This window comes from Oncorhynchus tshawytscha, linkage group LG30 (genome assembly GCF_018296145.1).
Source record: "Oncorhynchus tshawytscha isolate Ot180627B linkage group LG30, Otsh_v2.0, whole genome shotgun sequence".
NCBI classification, from domain to species: Eukaryota; Metazoa; Chordata; class Actinopteri; order Salmoniformes; family Salmonidae; genus Oncorhynchus; species Oncorhynchus tshawytscha.
In genome coordinates, this window is record NC_056458.1 from 4,500,627 (window position 1) to 4,515,034 (window position 14,408).

Genomic DNA, 14,408 nt, shown 5'->3' on the forward strand with positions numbered 1-14,408 from the left:
GTAGTTTAGACAGAGCTCGGTGCATTCAACATGTCAATACCTCTCATAAATAAAAGTAGTGATGAAGAAAAAATCTCTCTTCTACTTCCAGCCAGGAGAGATTGACATGCATTTTTTAAATATTAGCTCTTTCAGCCGTGCTGCCCTGTTCGGAGCCAATTGCAAGTCCTTTTTTGTGGCACCTGACCACACGACTGAACAGTAGTCAAGGTGCGACAAAACTAGAGCCTGTAGGACCTGCCTTGTGGATAGTTTTGTTGATGTCACGGCCGTCCTCCTCTTCATCTGAAGAGGAGAGGCGAGAAGGATCGGAGGACCAAAATGCGGCGTGATACGTGTTCATCATGAATTTTAATAAAGAAAACACTGAACACTATACAAAAACAGTAAACAAAATAACAACTGTGAAGCTAATGCGAGCTGCGCTGAAACAAGCCATCAACATAGACAATCACCCACAAACAAACAGTGCAACCCAGGCTACCTAAGTATGATTCTCAATCAGAGACAACTAATGACACCTGCCTCTGATTGAGAACCATACTAGGCCGAAACATAGAATTACCCAAATCACAGAAAAACAAACATAGACTGCCCACCCCAACTCACGCCCTGACCATACTAAATAATGGCAAAACAAAGGAAATAAAGGTCAGAACGTGACAGTTAAGAAGGAAGAGCATTGCTTTATTATAGACAAACTTTTCCCCATCTTAGCTACTACTGCATCAATATGTTTTGACCATGACAGTTTACAATCTAGGGTTACTCCAAGCATTTTAGTCATCTCAACTTGCTCAATTTCCACATTATTTTATTTCAAGATTTAGTTGAGGTTTGGGTTTAGTGAGTGTTTTGTTCCAAATATAATGCTTTTAGATTTAGAAATATTTAGGGCTATCTTATTCCTTGCCACCCACTCTGAAACTAACTGCAGCTCTTTGTTAAGTGAACACAGTAATTTCAGTCACTGTAGTAGCTGATGTGTATAGTGTTGAGTCATCTGCATACATTGACATTCTGGCTTTACTCAAAGTTAGTAAAAAAAATTAAAAAAGCAAGGGGCCTAAACAGCTACCCTGGGGAATTCCTGATTCTAACTGGATTATATTTGAGTAGCTTCCAATAAAGAACACCCTCGGTGTTCTGTTAGACAAGTAACTCTGTATCCAAATTATAGCAGGGGATGTAAAGCCTTAACAAAAGTTTTTCCTGTGGCAGAATATGATCGATAATGACAAAAGCTGCTCTGAGGTTTAGCAAGACAGCCCCCACAATCATTTTATCATCAATTTCTCTCAACCAATCATCAGTCATTTGTGTAAGTGCTGTGCTTCTTGAGTGTCCTTACCTATTGTAACGGAATTCCTCTTCTTCAGAGGAGTATTAAGGATCAGACCAATGTGCAGCGTGGTAAGTGTCCATAATGATATATTTAATAAATCAACAGTACACTGAACAAAATAACAAAAGTACAAACAACCGAAACAGTCCCGTATGGTGAAACCACGAACACAGGATACATAATCACCCACCACTCAAAAGTGACGGGCGATTCCGGCAGCTACTGGCTGACGGGCGGCCCCGGCAGCTCCTGGCTGACGGGCGGCCCCGGCAGCTCAGGGCAGACGGGCGGCCCCGGCAGCTCAGGACAGACGGGCGGCCCCGGCAGCTCAGGACAGACGGGCGGCCCCGGCAGCTCAGGACAGACGGGCTTCCCCGGCAGCTCAGGACAGACGGGCGGCCCCGGCAGCTCAGGACAGACGGGCGACTCCGGCAGCTCAGGACAGACGCGCGACTCCGGCAGCTCAGGACAGACGGGCGACTCCGGCAGCGCTGGACAGGAGTGAGACTCTGGCAGTGCTGGACAGGGGGGAGCACCTGTAGGGAGGAGATGGAGAGACAGCCTGGTGCGGGGGACTGCCACCAGAGGGCTGGTGCGTGGAGGAGACACAGGATAGACTGGACCGTGGAAGCGCACCGAGCCTGCACAACCCTACCTGTTTGGATACTCCCCGTAGCCATGCCAGTGCGGCGAGGTAGAAAAGACCGCACAGGGCTGTGCTGGCGAACCGGAGACACCATGCGTAGGGCTGGTGCCATGTACCCCAGCCCGAGGAGACGCACTGGAGACCAGATGCGCTGAGCCGGCTTCATGGCGCCTGGCTCGATGCCCACTCTAGCCCGGCCGATACGAGGCGCTGCGCTATAACGCACCGGGCTATGCCTGCGCACCGGGGACACCGTGCACCTCATGGCATAACACGGTACCTGCCCGATCCAACTCTCTCCACGGTAAGCACGGGGAGTTGGTGCAGGTCTCCTACCTGACTTAGCCACACTACACGTGTGTCGCCACCAACCCCCCAATGCCTCTCGTCCCAGCCGCGCTGCCGTGCTGCCTCTTCATATCGCCGCCTCTCAGCTCTGCCTTGGGGCAGCGATATTCCCCAGCCTGTGCCCAGGGTCCGTTGCCGTCCAGAATCTCCTCCCATGTCCATGAGTCCAGAGATTTCTGCTGCTGCCCGTTACCATGCTGCTTGGTCCTTGAGTGGTGGGTGGTTCTGTAACGGAATTCCTCTTCTTCAGAGGAGGAGAAGCAAGGATCAGACCAATGTGCAGCGTGGTAAGTGTCCATAATGACATACTTAATAAATCAACAGAACACTGAACAAAATAACAAAAGTATAAACAAACAAACGAAACAGTCCCGTATGGTGAAAACACTAATACAGGATACATAATCACCCACCACTCAAAAGTGAAACCAGGCTACCTAAGTATGGTTCTCAATCAGGGACAACGATTGACAGCTGCCTCTGATTGAGAACCATACCAGGCCAAACACAGATATCCCAAAACATAGAAAAAGGAACATAGACAACCCACCCAACTCACGCCCTGACCATACTAAAACAAAGACATAACAAAGAACTAAGGTCAGAATCTGACACCTATATGCATGCTGAAATTCTGTTGTCAATTTGTTTACTGTGAAATAGCATTGTATCTGGTCAAACAACATTTTTTCCAGAAGTTCACTAAGGGTTGGTAAAAGGCTGATTGGTCGGCTATTTGAGCCAGTATTCTTGGGTGGCGGAATGACCTCCCTCCAAGCCCAAGGGCACACGTTCTCTAGTAGGCTTAAATTGAAGATGTTGCAAATAGGAGTGGCAATATCGTCTGCTGTTATCCTCAATAATTTCCCATCCAGATTGTCAGACCCCAGTGGCTTGTCAATGTTGATAGACAACAATAATTTTTTCACCTCTTCCACACTGACTTCACAGAATTCAAAAGTACAATTATTGTTTTTCATAATTTGGTCCTATATACTTGGATGTGTAGTGTCAGTGTTTGTTGCTGGCATGTCATCCTTAAGTTTGCTTATCTTGCCAATGAAAAAGTCATAAGGTAGTTTGCAATATCAGTGGGCTTTGTGATGAATGAGTCATCTGGTTCAATGAATGAAGGAGCTGAGTTTGCTTTTTTCCACAGAATTTAATTTAAGGTTCCCCAGAGCTATTTACTATCATTCTTTATATAATTTATCTTTGTTTCATAGTGTAGTTTATTTTATTTCGTTTAACCACATGATTTCTTAATTTGCAGTGTTTGCCAATCAGTTGGGGTGCCAGACTTAATTGCCATACCTTTTGCCTCATCCCTCTCAACCATAAATTGTTTCAATTCCTCATCATTGAAACAATCCAAGGGGATTTAACAGTTTTTACAGTCATTTTCTTAATGGGATTATTAGTAACTGGAAGAAGTAGTTTCATAAATGCATCAAGTGCAGCATCTGGTTGCTCCTCATCACACACCACAGATCAGCAAATATTCTTTACATCATCAACATATGAATCACAACAAAACTTATTGTATGACCTCTGAGATGTGTATGTTACTTGAACTTTGTGAGGTGCAATCTGAGGTGCAGTTAATGATGATTTCTGAGGCTGGTAACTCTAATTTATCCTGTGCAGTAACTCTGAGTCTTCCTTTCCTGTGGCAGTCCTCATGAGAGCCAGTTTCATCATAGCGCTTGATGGTTTTTGTGACTGCACTTGAAGAAAGTTTCAAGTTCTTGAAATATTCCATATTGACTGACCTTCATGTCTTAAAGTAATGATGGAATGTTGTTTCTCTTTGCTTATTTGAGATGTTCTTGCCATAATATGGACTTGGTCTTTCACCAAATAGGGCTATCTTCTGTATGCCACCACTACCTTGTCACAACACAGCTGATTGACTCAAATGCATTAAGGAAAGAAATACCACAAATGAACTTTTTACAAGGATGAATAGCGTGCCCAGAGTGAACTGCCTCCTTTTCTGTCCCAGATGCTAATACACTGCTCAAAAAAATAAAGGGAACACTAAAATAACACATCCTAGATCTGAATGAATGAAATATTCTTATTAAATACTTTTTTCTTTACATAGTTGAATGTGCTGACAACAAAATCACAAAAATGATCAATGGAAATCAAATTTATCAACCCATGGAGGTCTGGATTTGGAGTGACACTCAAAATTAAAGTGGAAAACCACACTACAGGCTGCTCCAACTTTGATGTAATGTCCTTAACTTCTTGCGTCGAGCAATCCCGTATCTGGGAGCGTAATTATAGCCTCAAGCTCATTACCATAACGCAACGTTAACTATTCATGAAAATCGCAAACGAAATGAAAGAAATATATTCACTCACAAGCTTAGCCTTTTGTTAACAACACTGTCATCTCAGATTTTCAAAATATGCTTTTCAACCATAGCTACACAAGCATTTGTGTAAGGGTATTGATAGCTAGCATAGCATTAAGCCTAGCATTCAGCAGGCAACATTTTCACAAAAACAAGAAAAGCATTCAAATAAAATAATTTACCTTTGAAGAACTTCGGATGTTTTCAATGAGGAGACTCTCAGTTAGATAGCAAATGTTAATTTTTTCCAAAAATATTATTTGTGTAGGAGAAATCGCTCCGTTTTGATCATCACGTTTAGCTAAGAAAAAAATCTGAAATTTGCAGTCTCTACAACGCCAAACTTTTTACCAAATTAACTCCATAATATCGACAGAAACATGGCAAACGTTGTTTAGAATCAATCCTCAAGGTGTTTTTCACATATCCATTCGATGATAAATCATTTGTGGCATCTGTGTTTCTCCTCAAAGCAAATGAAAAATACACGCAGCTGGATATTACGCAATAATTGCAACGGAGGACACCAAGCGGCCACCTGGTAGATGTAGTCTCTTAAAACCTCTTAGGGATATGGAGACGCTAGCATCTCGTGTGGCCAATAGCCTGGGGAAATGCATAGCGCCAAATTCAAATAATACGAGATAAAACTCAAACTTTCATTAAATCACACATGCAGGGTACTCAATTAAAGCTACACTCGTTGTGAATCCAGCCAACATGTCAGATTTTAAAAATGCTTTTCGGCGAAAGCATGAGAAGCTATTATCTGATAGGATGCACCCCCCTTGAACCACCTGAACGAGATGTAAACAAAAGAATTCGCGTAGCCGGCGCTACACAAAACGCTGAAATAAAATATAAAACATGCATTACCTTTGACAAGCTTCTTTGTTGGCACTCCAATACATCCCATAAACATCACAATTGGTCCTTTTTTTTGATTAATTCCGTCCATGTATACCCAAAATGTCCATTTAAAAAGCCCGTTTGATCCAGAAAAAACAGCTTTCCAAAACGCAACGTCATTACAAAACATTTAAAAAGTTGCCTATAAACTTTGCCAAAATATTTCAAACTACTTTTGTAATCCAACTTTAGGTATTTTTAAACGTTAATAATTGATCAAATTGTTGACGGGGCGATCTGTATTCAATAACAGCAAGTCAACAATACATGCACGATTTTCTCTCTTACATAACTATCCACAGTGTAACCTCTGCCAGGAAGTGCCTCTTCTTCATTTCACCAATGATTAACTTCAACCCAATTCCAAAGACTGGTGACATCCTGTGGAAGTTGTAGGAACTGTAAACTGGGCGCTATCTAATTTCCCTTGACAAAGACAATTCAGGGAACTGCCAGAGGGATTTTTTTTTTCTTTCTGAACAGTTTTTCCTTGGGGTTCTGCCTGCTACATAAGTTCTGTTATAGTCACAGACATTATTGAACCAGTTTTAGAAACTTCAGAGTGTTTTCTATCCACACATACTAATCATATGCATATACTATATTCCAGGCATGAGTAGCAGGAAGTTGAAATTTTGCACGCTTTTTATCAAAAAGTAGAAATGCTGACCCCTATCTCTATTAAGCAGGGTGTTTCAGTAGGCTAAACTAGCTAGATGCATTTGCTAGCTAAGTAAGTGAAAAAGAAAGTGTCACTCTTGCTTCTTAATTTTGGAAGAAATTAATTTGTTCAAAACTGTTAAACTATTGTGTTTCTCTCTCTTTGAGCCAAGTACTCACCACATTTTATGCACTGCAGTGCTAGCTAGCTGGAGTTCATGCTTTCAGTACTGGACAACGTGTCAGTTCATGCTGCAAGAGCTCTGATAGGTTGGAGGACCGGAGGTTGTCATAATTACAGTGTAAGTTTATGGAAGGGGGTGAGAACCAAGAGCCTCCTAGGTTTTGTATTGAAGTCAGTCTACCAAGAGGAGGACTGAAGGTAGCTGTCCTCCGGGATACACCAATGTGCTATCCCTACAGAGTACTGTTGCAGCTACTGTAGACCTTCAGTGCAAAACAGTGTGTTTTAGTGTTATTTGGTGATGTGAATATATTTGGTTTAGTTTTTCAATGTTTTACCATTTTTAAGTTGAAGTATTTCACTGAGGAGGATGGTCTTCCCCTTCCTCCTCTCAGGAGTCTCGGCTGCTAGAAACAGAAGTTGTCACATCGACGGTACTGACTTCAGGAAAGTCCTGTGGGGCTTGTGGGAGCCGTAGAGCAAAAACGAAGAACATTGTGTTTTTGAGAGTCTTCCCTTTCCATAGAGTGGTCATTATAGTTTGTAGACTGTTCGGACGCTAGAGACATTTTGTGAGAAGACAGATTTTCGGGATGGCTCATGGTCTAAAAAAAACACAGCTATAGCTCAGCCACCTTCCACCGCAGAAGGCCGCCATAGGAGGATGTGAGAGATTGAGACGCAGGCTCTCTATCTTAAACTGGTGGATTGTGATGAGATTTTAAAAATCGTGTTACTTATGTTTTATTTAACCTTTAATGTCAGTGGCATGTCATTGGTAAAAATATAAAAGCGTAAAGGGCCTGAAGAGCTGCCCTGTGGTACACCACACTTTACATGTTTAACTTTAGAGCAGTTTCAATTAACGAAAATCACCTGTGTTCCAGTAGATTGCCATATTGTGGATTCATAGCCATCTGAGGTTCAAAAGCTATAACACATACAGTAACCAGTCACAAGTTTGGACACACCTACTCATTCCAGGACATTTCTTTATTTGTACTATTTTCTACATTGCACAATAGTGGAATCATATGGAATCATGTAGTGAATTTCTTTTTTTTTAACAAATCAAAATATATTTAATATTTGATATTCTTCAAAGTAGCCTCCCTTTGTCTTAAAGACAATTTTGCCCAATCTTGGCATTCTCTCAACCAGTTTCATGAGGTAATCACTTGGAATTAATTTAAATTAACCTTTCTAGCGCAGGGGTTCTGCTAGCGGAACACCTCGACAAAATATTTTTTTGAAATATATAACTTTCACACATTGACAAGTCCAATACAGCAAATGAAACATAAACATCTTGTTAATCTACCCATCGTGTCTGATTAAAAAAAAAATGCTTTACAGTTAATAATAATTAAACAGAGGGATGCTATGTTAGCTACAGTAGCTCGCTATGACTTTCCAACACAACACTTGAACTCCTCCAAGTCAAGGTAAGCTTTTGGTATTACAAATGTATTTTCCGGTGTGACTGCTTACTGACTGCACAATAACATTACTGCATGATTGTAGTGGGTTTACTAATGCGTTAGTTCTATTAGCTATGCTGACTATGACTTTATTTAGCTAATATGGGACAATGACGTAGGCTGTGTGCAGTGTTTTGGCTTGGAATTTTTTTTCCGCCTAGTCACATACAGCTGATGGGTTGTGCATTGAAGTCCACAAATGAAGGTTAGAGGTGAGAGGAGGAAAGCCAGGAATACAACGTGGCTGCTATGAAAGTGAACTGTGTTCAGGCGTTATCAGGGGTGTATTCATTCCACTGAATCTGTTGAAAAACTTGTCTTAAACTGAAGAAAACGGAACAAAACATACCTTAATTTGTCCAATAGAAACTAGTTTGCAACTGTTGGACTAATGATTACACCCGATATCAGCTAGATGCAGGCAAGTGTGCAAGCCGTGAATGAATGTCACCATCTGTCACTTCAAATGTCTCTCGATCTGTGTGCACCTACGTTGTAAACTTTCAATCATATCATGAGGTTGTTACAACCTAGCCTGAGTATAGGGATCATTTGAGTATTATGTAGTAGCCTAAACCTATCGATGTTTACATTGAACTGGGTGAATGGAATATGAATGAGAGTAATCCAATGTGCTGTAATAGAAATAAGGCCATTCTCATGAAAAAAAAAAATCTGGTGAAAATGCCCTTAAGATGCTTTTGGGAAATCGGGCCCCAGTTCGTCAAAAGACAAATGAGTGAGAAAAAAATATATATATATTTGGGCTGCTTGTGTGAACGAAGCCTTTGTGACAACTGCAGAAAAGGTCTTTAAAAATGTTTGATTGGGTGAAGCTCACTGATTGAGATCCTGTCTCTCCACCATGTCCACATGCAGGCTGTTCCCATTGTCTCGAAGGCTCGCTTCCTGGAGAAGAGAGGAGAGCTATATGAGCTATCCAAAGGGGCCTCCCTCTTCAGTTCTCGTCTCAAACTCACCCCCATCTACCTCTTCCTCTTCAATGACCTACTCATCATCACATGCAAAAAGAGGCAAGCAAAAGGATATACTCCACATACTGACCAACAGTTGCATTTAATTAAATGGTCAGAAAATGTGCTGTGGGCAACTGGTTGTCATAATATTTCAACCTTGTTTTGCCTGCTGGGTGGTGAATATGCAAGTTGAGTATAGTTTCTCTCCTTTCCTGTCCAGCTCAGAGCGCTATATGGTGACAGACCACACCCACCGCTCCCTGGTGCAGGTCCAGCCCGCGGGGTTTGGGGCTGGAGCGGAGGACCCAGGGCCCAAGTTGGAGCACTCCTTCTGTCTGCTACTGCTGGAAAACCACCGAGGCTTGGCCTGTGAACACCTGCTGAAGGCCCCCTCAGAGTGAGAGAAAACACACACACAGCCTCCCAACCAACCAACTCTCAGATAATGCACTATACACTGACGAATAAAGACAAAAATGCATCACACAGTGTTGTACCCAGTTTCTACTTTCACTCTCTAGGTCAGATATGCACCGGTGGATGGCAGCATTCCCTTCCCTAAATGACCCAAACAGAAAGGAAGAGGTGGTTTATGAGGACTGGGGTGAGTAAATAGATGACAAACCCAGTTATAAAATATTAACATTCTTAGTTAGATGCACATACTTCCCTGACGTGAAATTATAGCCTTAAACTTTTGTGGGATTATAGATTGCCCCCAGGTGCAGTGTGTGGAACAATACGTTGCCCAGCAGGCTGATGAGCTCACCATGGAGCCTGCTGACATTATCAACGTGCTATGCAAGACCCATGAGGGTAGGTGGAACAAACAAGGAAATATACTTTCAGTACAAAATTCCAACTGAATTTTCAAGCATCTTTATTGGAAGACTTACAGTGCATTCAGAAAGTATTCAGACCCCTTGACATTTCCCCCCCAAAATGACATTACAGCCATATTCTAAAATGGATTTAGTTTCCCCCCCCTTCAATACCCCATAATGATAATGCGTACCATTTATTGTTTGAAGATTTATCAAAGAAACGATACCTTATCTACATAAGTATTCAGACCCTTTGCTATGATACTCAATTGAGATCACGTGAAACCTGTTTCCATTGATCATCCTTGAGATGTTTCTACAACTTTATTGCAGTCCACCTGTGGTAAATTCAGTTGATTGAACATGATTTGGAAAGGCACACCTGTCTATACAAAAGGTCCCACATTTGACAGTGCATGTCAGAGCAAAAACCAAGCTATGAGGTCGAAGGAATTGTCTGAGACAAAATTGTGTCTAGGCACAGATCTGGGGAAGGGTACCAAACAGTTTCCAAACAGCCTTCAATGCCTTCAGCATTGAAGGCCCAAAAGAACATAGTGGTTCTTATATGGAAGAAGTTTGGAACCACCAAGACTTTCTACAGCTGGCCGCAGTACCAAACTGAGCAATGCGGGGAGAAGGGCTTTGGTCAGGAAGTTGACCAAGAAACCCCTACGGTCACTGACAGAGCTCCAGAGTATTTCTGTGGAGATGGGATAACCTACCAGAAGGACAACCATCTCTGCAGCACTCCACCAATCCAACATTCATGGTAGAGTGGCCAGACGGAAGCCACTCCTAAGGGCACATGACAGCCAGGTTGGAGTTTACCAAAAGGCACCGAAATGAATCTCAGACCAAGAGAAACAAGATTCTCTGGTCTGATGAAAGCAAGATTGTACTCTTTGGCATGAATGCCAAGCTTCACGTCTGGAGGAAACCTAGCAACATCCCTACGGTGAAGCATGGTGGTGGCAGCATCATGTTGTGGGGATGTTTTTCAGGGGCAGGGACACTAATCAGGATCAAGGGAAAGAAGAACAGAGCAAAGTACAATGAGATCTTTGAAAACCTGCTCCAGAGAACTCAGGACCTCAGACTGGGGTGAAGGTTCACCTTCCAACAGGACAATGCACATAGCCAAGACAACGCAAGAGTGGCTTCGAGACAAGTCTCTGAAGGTCCTTGAGTGGTTCAGCCAGGGCCTGTACTTGAACCCGATCTAACATCTCTGGAGAGACCTGAAAATAGCTGTGCAGCAACACTCCCCATTCAACCTGATAGAGCTTTAGAGGATCTGCATAGAAGAACGGGAGGAAGTCCCAAATACAGGTTTGCCAACATTGTAGCGTGTTACGGATACAGGTATCCTGTGGGTGTGTGTGTATGTATCCTGTGTTCTTTTCTCTCTTTCTCCCCTCACAGGTGAAAATCGTCACTCCCCAATCAATCATCAGAAGACACACCTCCTCCTGTTTCCTACCCAATCACAGTTCCTTTCCCTTGGTTTAAAAACCCTGTCAGTTGTTTGCTCTGGAGCTCAATCTCTCTGTAAATTCCGTATGTCTGTAGATCGCTCTGTTTCACTCTCTCCTACTATGTCTCTATCGCTCTTTATGTATTGAGCTCTCTTTTGTTTGAGCACCTCCATATCACTTTGTCCACACCTGTGAGTATGGTGTTTGTGTTTGTTTGCTGGTTGGAAAAGGGGGAACCAAGACAAGTCGCCCATGGGCATACACTACCCGTAGGTAAACTTTGTTAAATACACTAGTTAGAACTGGGCGGACCACCCACTGTATTTTTGGTTAGTTAGTTAGCTGTGGTTGAAATAGGCTAGTCTAGCTTAGGGGTGTTTTGGATGCTTATTGTTTCTTTCCTTGGGTCCAGTCCCCCCCCCATTACCATGTGTTTGACGGTAATTTAGTTGTCTGTGGTTATTTCGTTCTCACTTTTTCACTATTATAAATTTGCATGAGTTATGTTACGGGTCTCGTTACCATCTCCCATAGACTGTCGGGCCAAAAGGGATTCGTAACATAGCGTCATACCCAAGAAGCCGCCACTAGGATGTAATCATTGCCAAAGGTGCTTCAACAAAGTACTGAGTAAAGGGTCCGAATACATATGTAAATGCAATAAACTGATTTTGCTTTGTCATTATGGGGTATTGTGTATAGATTGAGGGAATTTAAACATTTTTATTTAAGAATAAGGTTAACGTAACATTGTGAAAAAGTCAAGGGGTCTGAATACTTTCCGAATGCACTGTAAAATGTGAATACATTTTGATTCATGGAAAAGGTTATCTCCCTCTGAAGTATATTTTGTCACCACAGTAAATGTGTCCCTATTCCCCTTTATGACTAATGGTATGCCCTGCTTCCGTCAGGTTGGAATAAGGGGATGCGTCTGTCTGACGGAGAGAAGGGTTGGTTCCCTAGCAGAAGCGTGGTGGAGATAACCAACGAGCATCGGAGGAGACGGAACCTTCGGGAGCAGTACCGCATCGCTCAAGCTGCAGCTAAAGTCACAAAGAACTGACTACCTGCATATTTGTATGTGTGTCTGTTGAAGGAATTCTAAATTCCTCTGTATTATTTCCCAATCAGAATTCAATACTCTGTCAATGCATTCGAAGGGCTTGTAGGACCCTATATTTTTATAAGAATGGGCAGAGCCCCGGTCTTAAGTCAGGTAACAGCGTTTAATTCAAGAGAGTACTGGGTGCATACACATTTTTCCACAGGTTATAAACTGAAAATGACATCAGCGTTTTCTAAATGTTTTCTCTCTTCATGACACTAGTAGAGAGGCCCTATAGTTCTCGAGCCTTTCCTCCTCGCCTGAAGCCAAGGTCAGTCATTGTAAATCAGCATTCTAGACAGTTCATTCATTTGTACAAAGGAACAGACCGTCATTGTTACTAAACTCCTGACTATATTATATATAATTGGGAATGGGAGCAAGAGAGAAAATTCATATATGTACAGTACATAATAGCATTTAGACTAGTCAGTCCTGATTGAAATGTATACATAATTAGTCATCATTGATAAAAAATTCCCTTAACATATCCACCCTTTGATTCAATATTATACATTCAAACACACATTGTAGTTATATTGTAATATTGAAAAGCCCATTTCTATTAGAGATATTTCTTGTCATCAAAACATCACCTAAACATAACCCAACACTTGCATTCGCCATAACCGTTTCTCAGGCCTACATCCGAATCATAACTCTTATCAGGATTTTCGTTACAATCTTCATTAAAAAAGTCTAATATTTAGATGGGATATAACCTAGCCTCCCTAAACATCAAAAATGGTCTCATCAAATATAAATTCCCAACAAATAAAAGATCCAGATTCGTCCACTTGTTTTTTAGACATACATTCAGTCCTCCACGGGTCAGAACCTGGAATCGGCCCATACCGCACCATCTATTTTCATGGATTTCTCCAGAGTCCTGGAAATAAGGCCTCATACACAGGGAATTAGACAACAGCCCCCTAAAACTAAAACAGTCACACAGGTGAATGTAGCCCATAACACAGTGATCATAACATTTTTCCATTTTCCAAACGTACCATCAAACCCAATCAGTCAGAGAAGTATCCACCCCAGAGTTTTCTGCCAAACCGTGAGCCAGGATGGTCAAACCAGCTGAGGCTTCGGGCACTGATTTGTCCGGAGCTGTGTTACTTGGGATGTAAGCATGGTCCTGATAATCACGCACACTTCTCCCTTTTCAGCCATTAACATATCTAATGCAATTATATTCTGCCAAGCCATCCAGCTGGTTGCTTCAGTCTGTTCTGCAAAACCTTTAATAGCATCTCTGGTATACTTGTTAAAGCGCTGTTGATTATCATAAATATAAGTAATCCAGTCCACGTTCTTATTGAGAGTAGACCCCCCAGAAATGCTTAACTCTAATCCTGCTAGGATCTGATTTCTTGCTTTGACTCATCTGGCACCCCCCTTGGAACCCCAATGTTATCAATATATACTTAGTCAATAGGAGACCCGGATGGAATAGCTCTTTTCTCCCATTTGGCTATACTTCATGTCTTGGTGTTGAATGAGTGTGAAAGGCATTACAATGGAGCATAATCCTGTCCAATCTGTTGGTAAAACCTCACCCTGACATCATTTCCCAAGAGTACTGTACCGGGCTAAACGGTAATAATCTCCTCCGGTCACTGTAAAGGGAGGAACCTGGGGATTTATATAGTGCAAATCAATACAACTGTCATTATCTGGCATTCCTGCTTTCGTGAACAGCTTTACCATACTGGCCTAAACTCCTCTACCCAGAACCGTACTAGGGTGTCGACCAAGACCTGGTCATATCCATACCATAACCCTAGATCCTCCATTTCTGTTTAAAGGGTTAAGCGTATCTTTATGCAATACATCCCTCTCTCCTGATTACAATCAAAAACTCATCTTCACTCTACTCCACCTTCTTCCATACTGGGTGAGTGGATTCATATAGCCCTCTCTCCAAATGAGCTATGACCTGTGTCCACGATCAATATGGGAACCTGCACCGATATAAGCCATAATGGCTCAAAGTCCTAGACTGCCATGTAGTTAGACTCCATTTTGGTCTACATAAAACTCCATTGAGAGATCCTTCCCAACCTCTACTCTAAC

General features: G+C 42.2%; 1 protein-coding gene across 3 annotated transcripts in view; it reads left to right on the forward strand.

Annotated features, from left to right (window-relative positions):
- Nucleotides 1-13,463, forward strand: part of LOC112228976 (rho guanine nucleotide exchange factor 15) — a 34,985-nt gene extending 21,522 nt beyond the window's left edge. For all 3 annotated transcript variants that reach the window (XM_024394800.2, XM_024394799.2, XM_042309219.1), the window contains exons 13-17: nucleotides 8,819-8,973; nucleotides 9,137-9,313; nucleotides 9,438-9,520; nucleotides 9,628-9,732; nucleotides 12,133-13,463. In XM_024394800.2, coding sequence (XP_024250568.1) covers nucleotides 8,819-8,973; nucleotides 9,137-9,313; nucleotides 9,438-9,520; nucleotides 9,628-9,732; nucleotides 12,133-12,284 — 672 coding nt within the window. In that variant the 3' untranslated portion in view covers nucleotides 12,285-13,463. The remainder of the gene's footprint in view (nucleotides 1-8,818; nucleotides 8,974-9,136; nucleotides 9,314-9,437; nucleotides 9,521-9,627; nucleotides 9,733-12,132) is intronic.
- The last annotated feature ends 945 nt before the right edge of the window (nucleotides 13,464-14,408 follow it).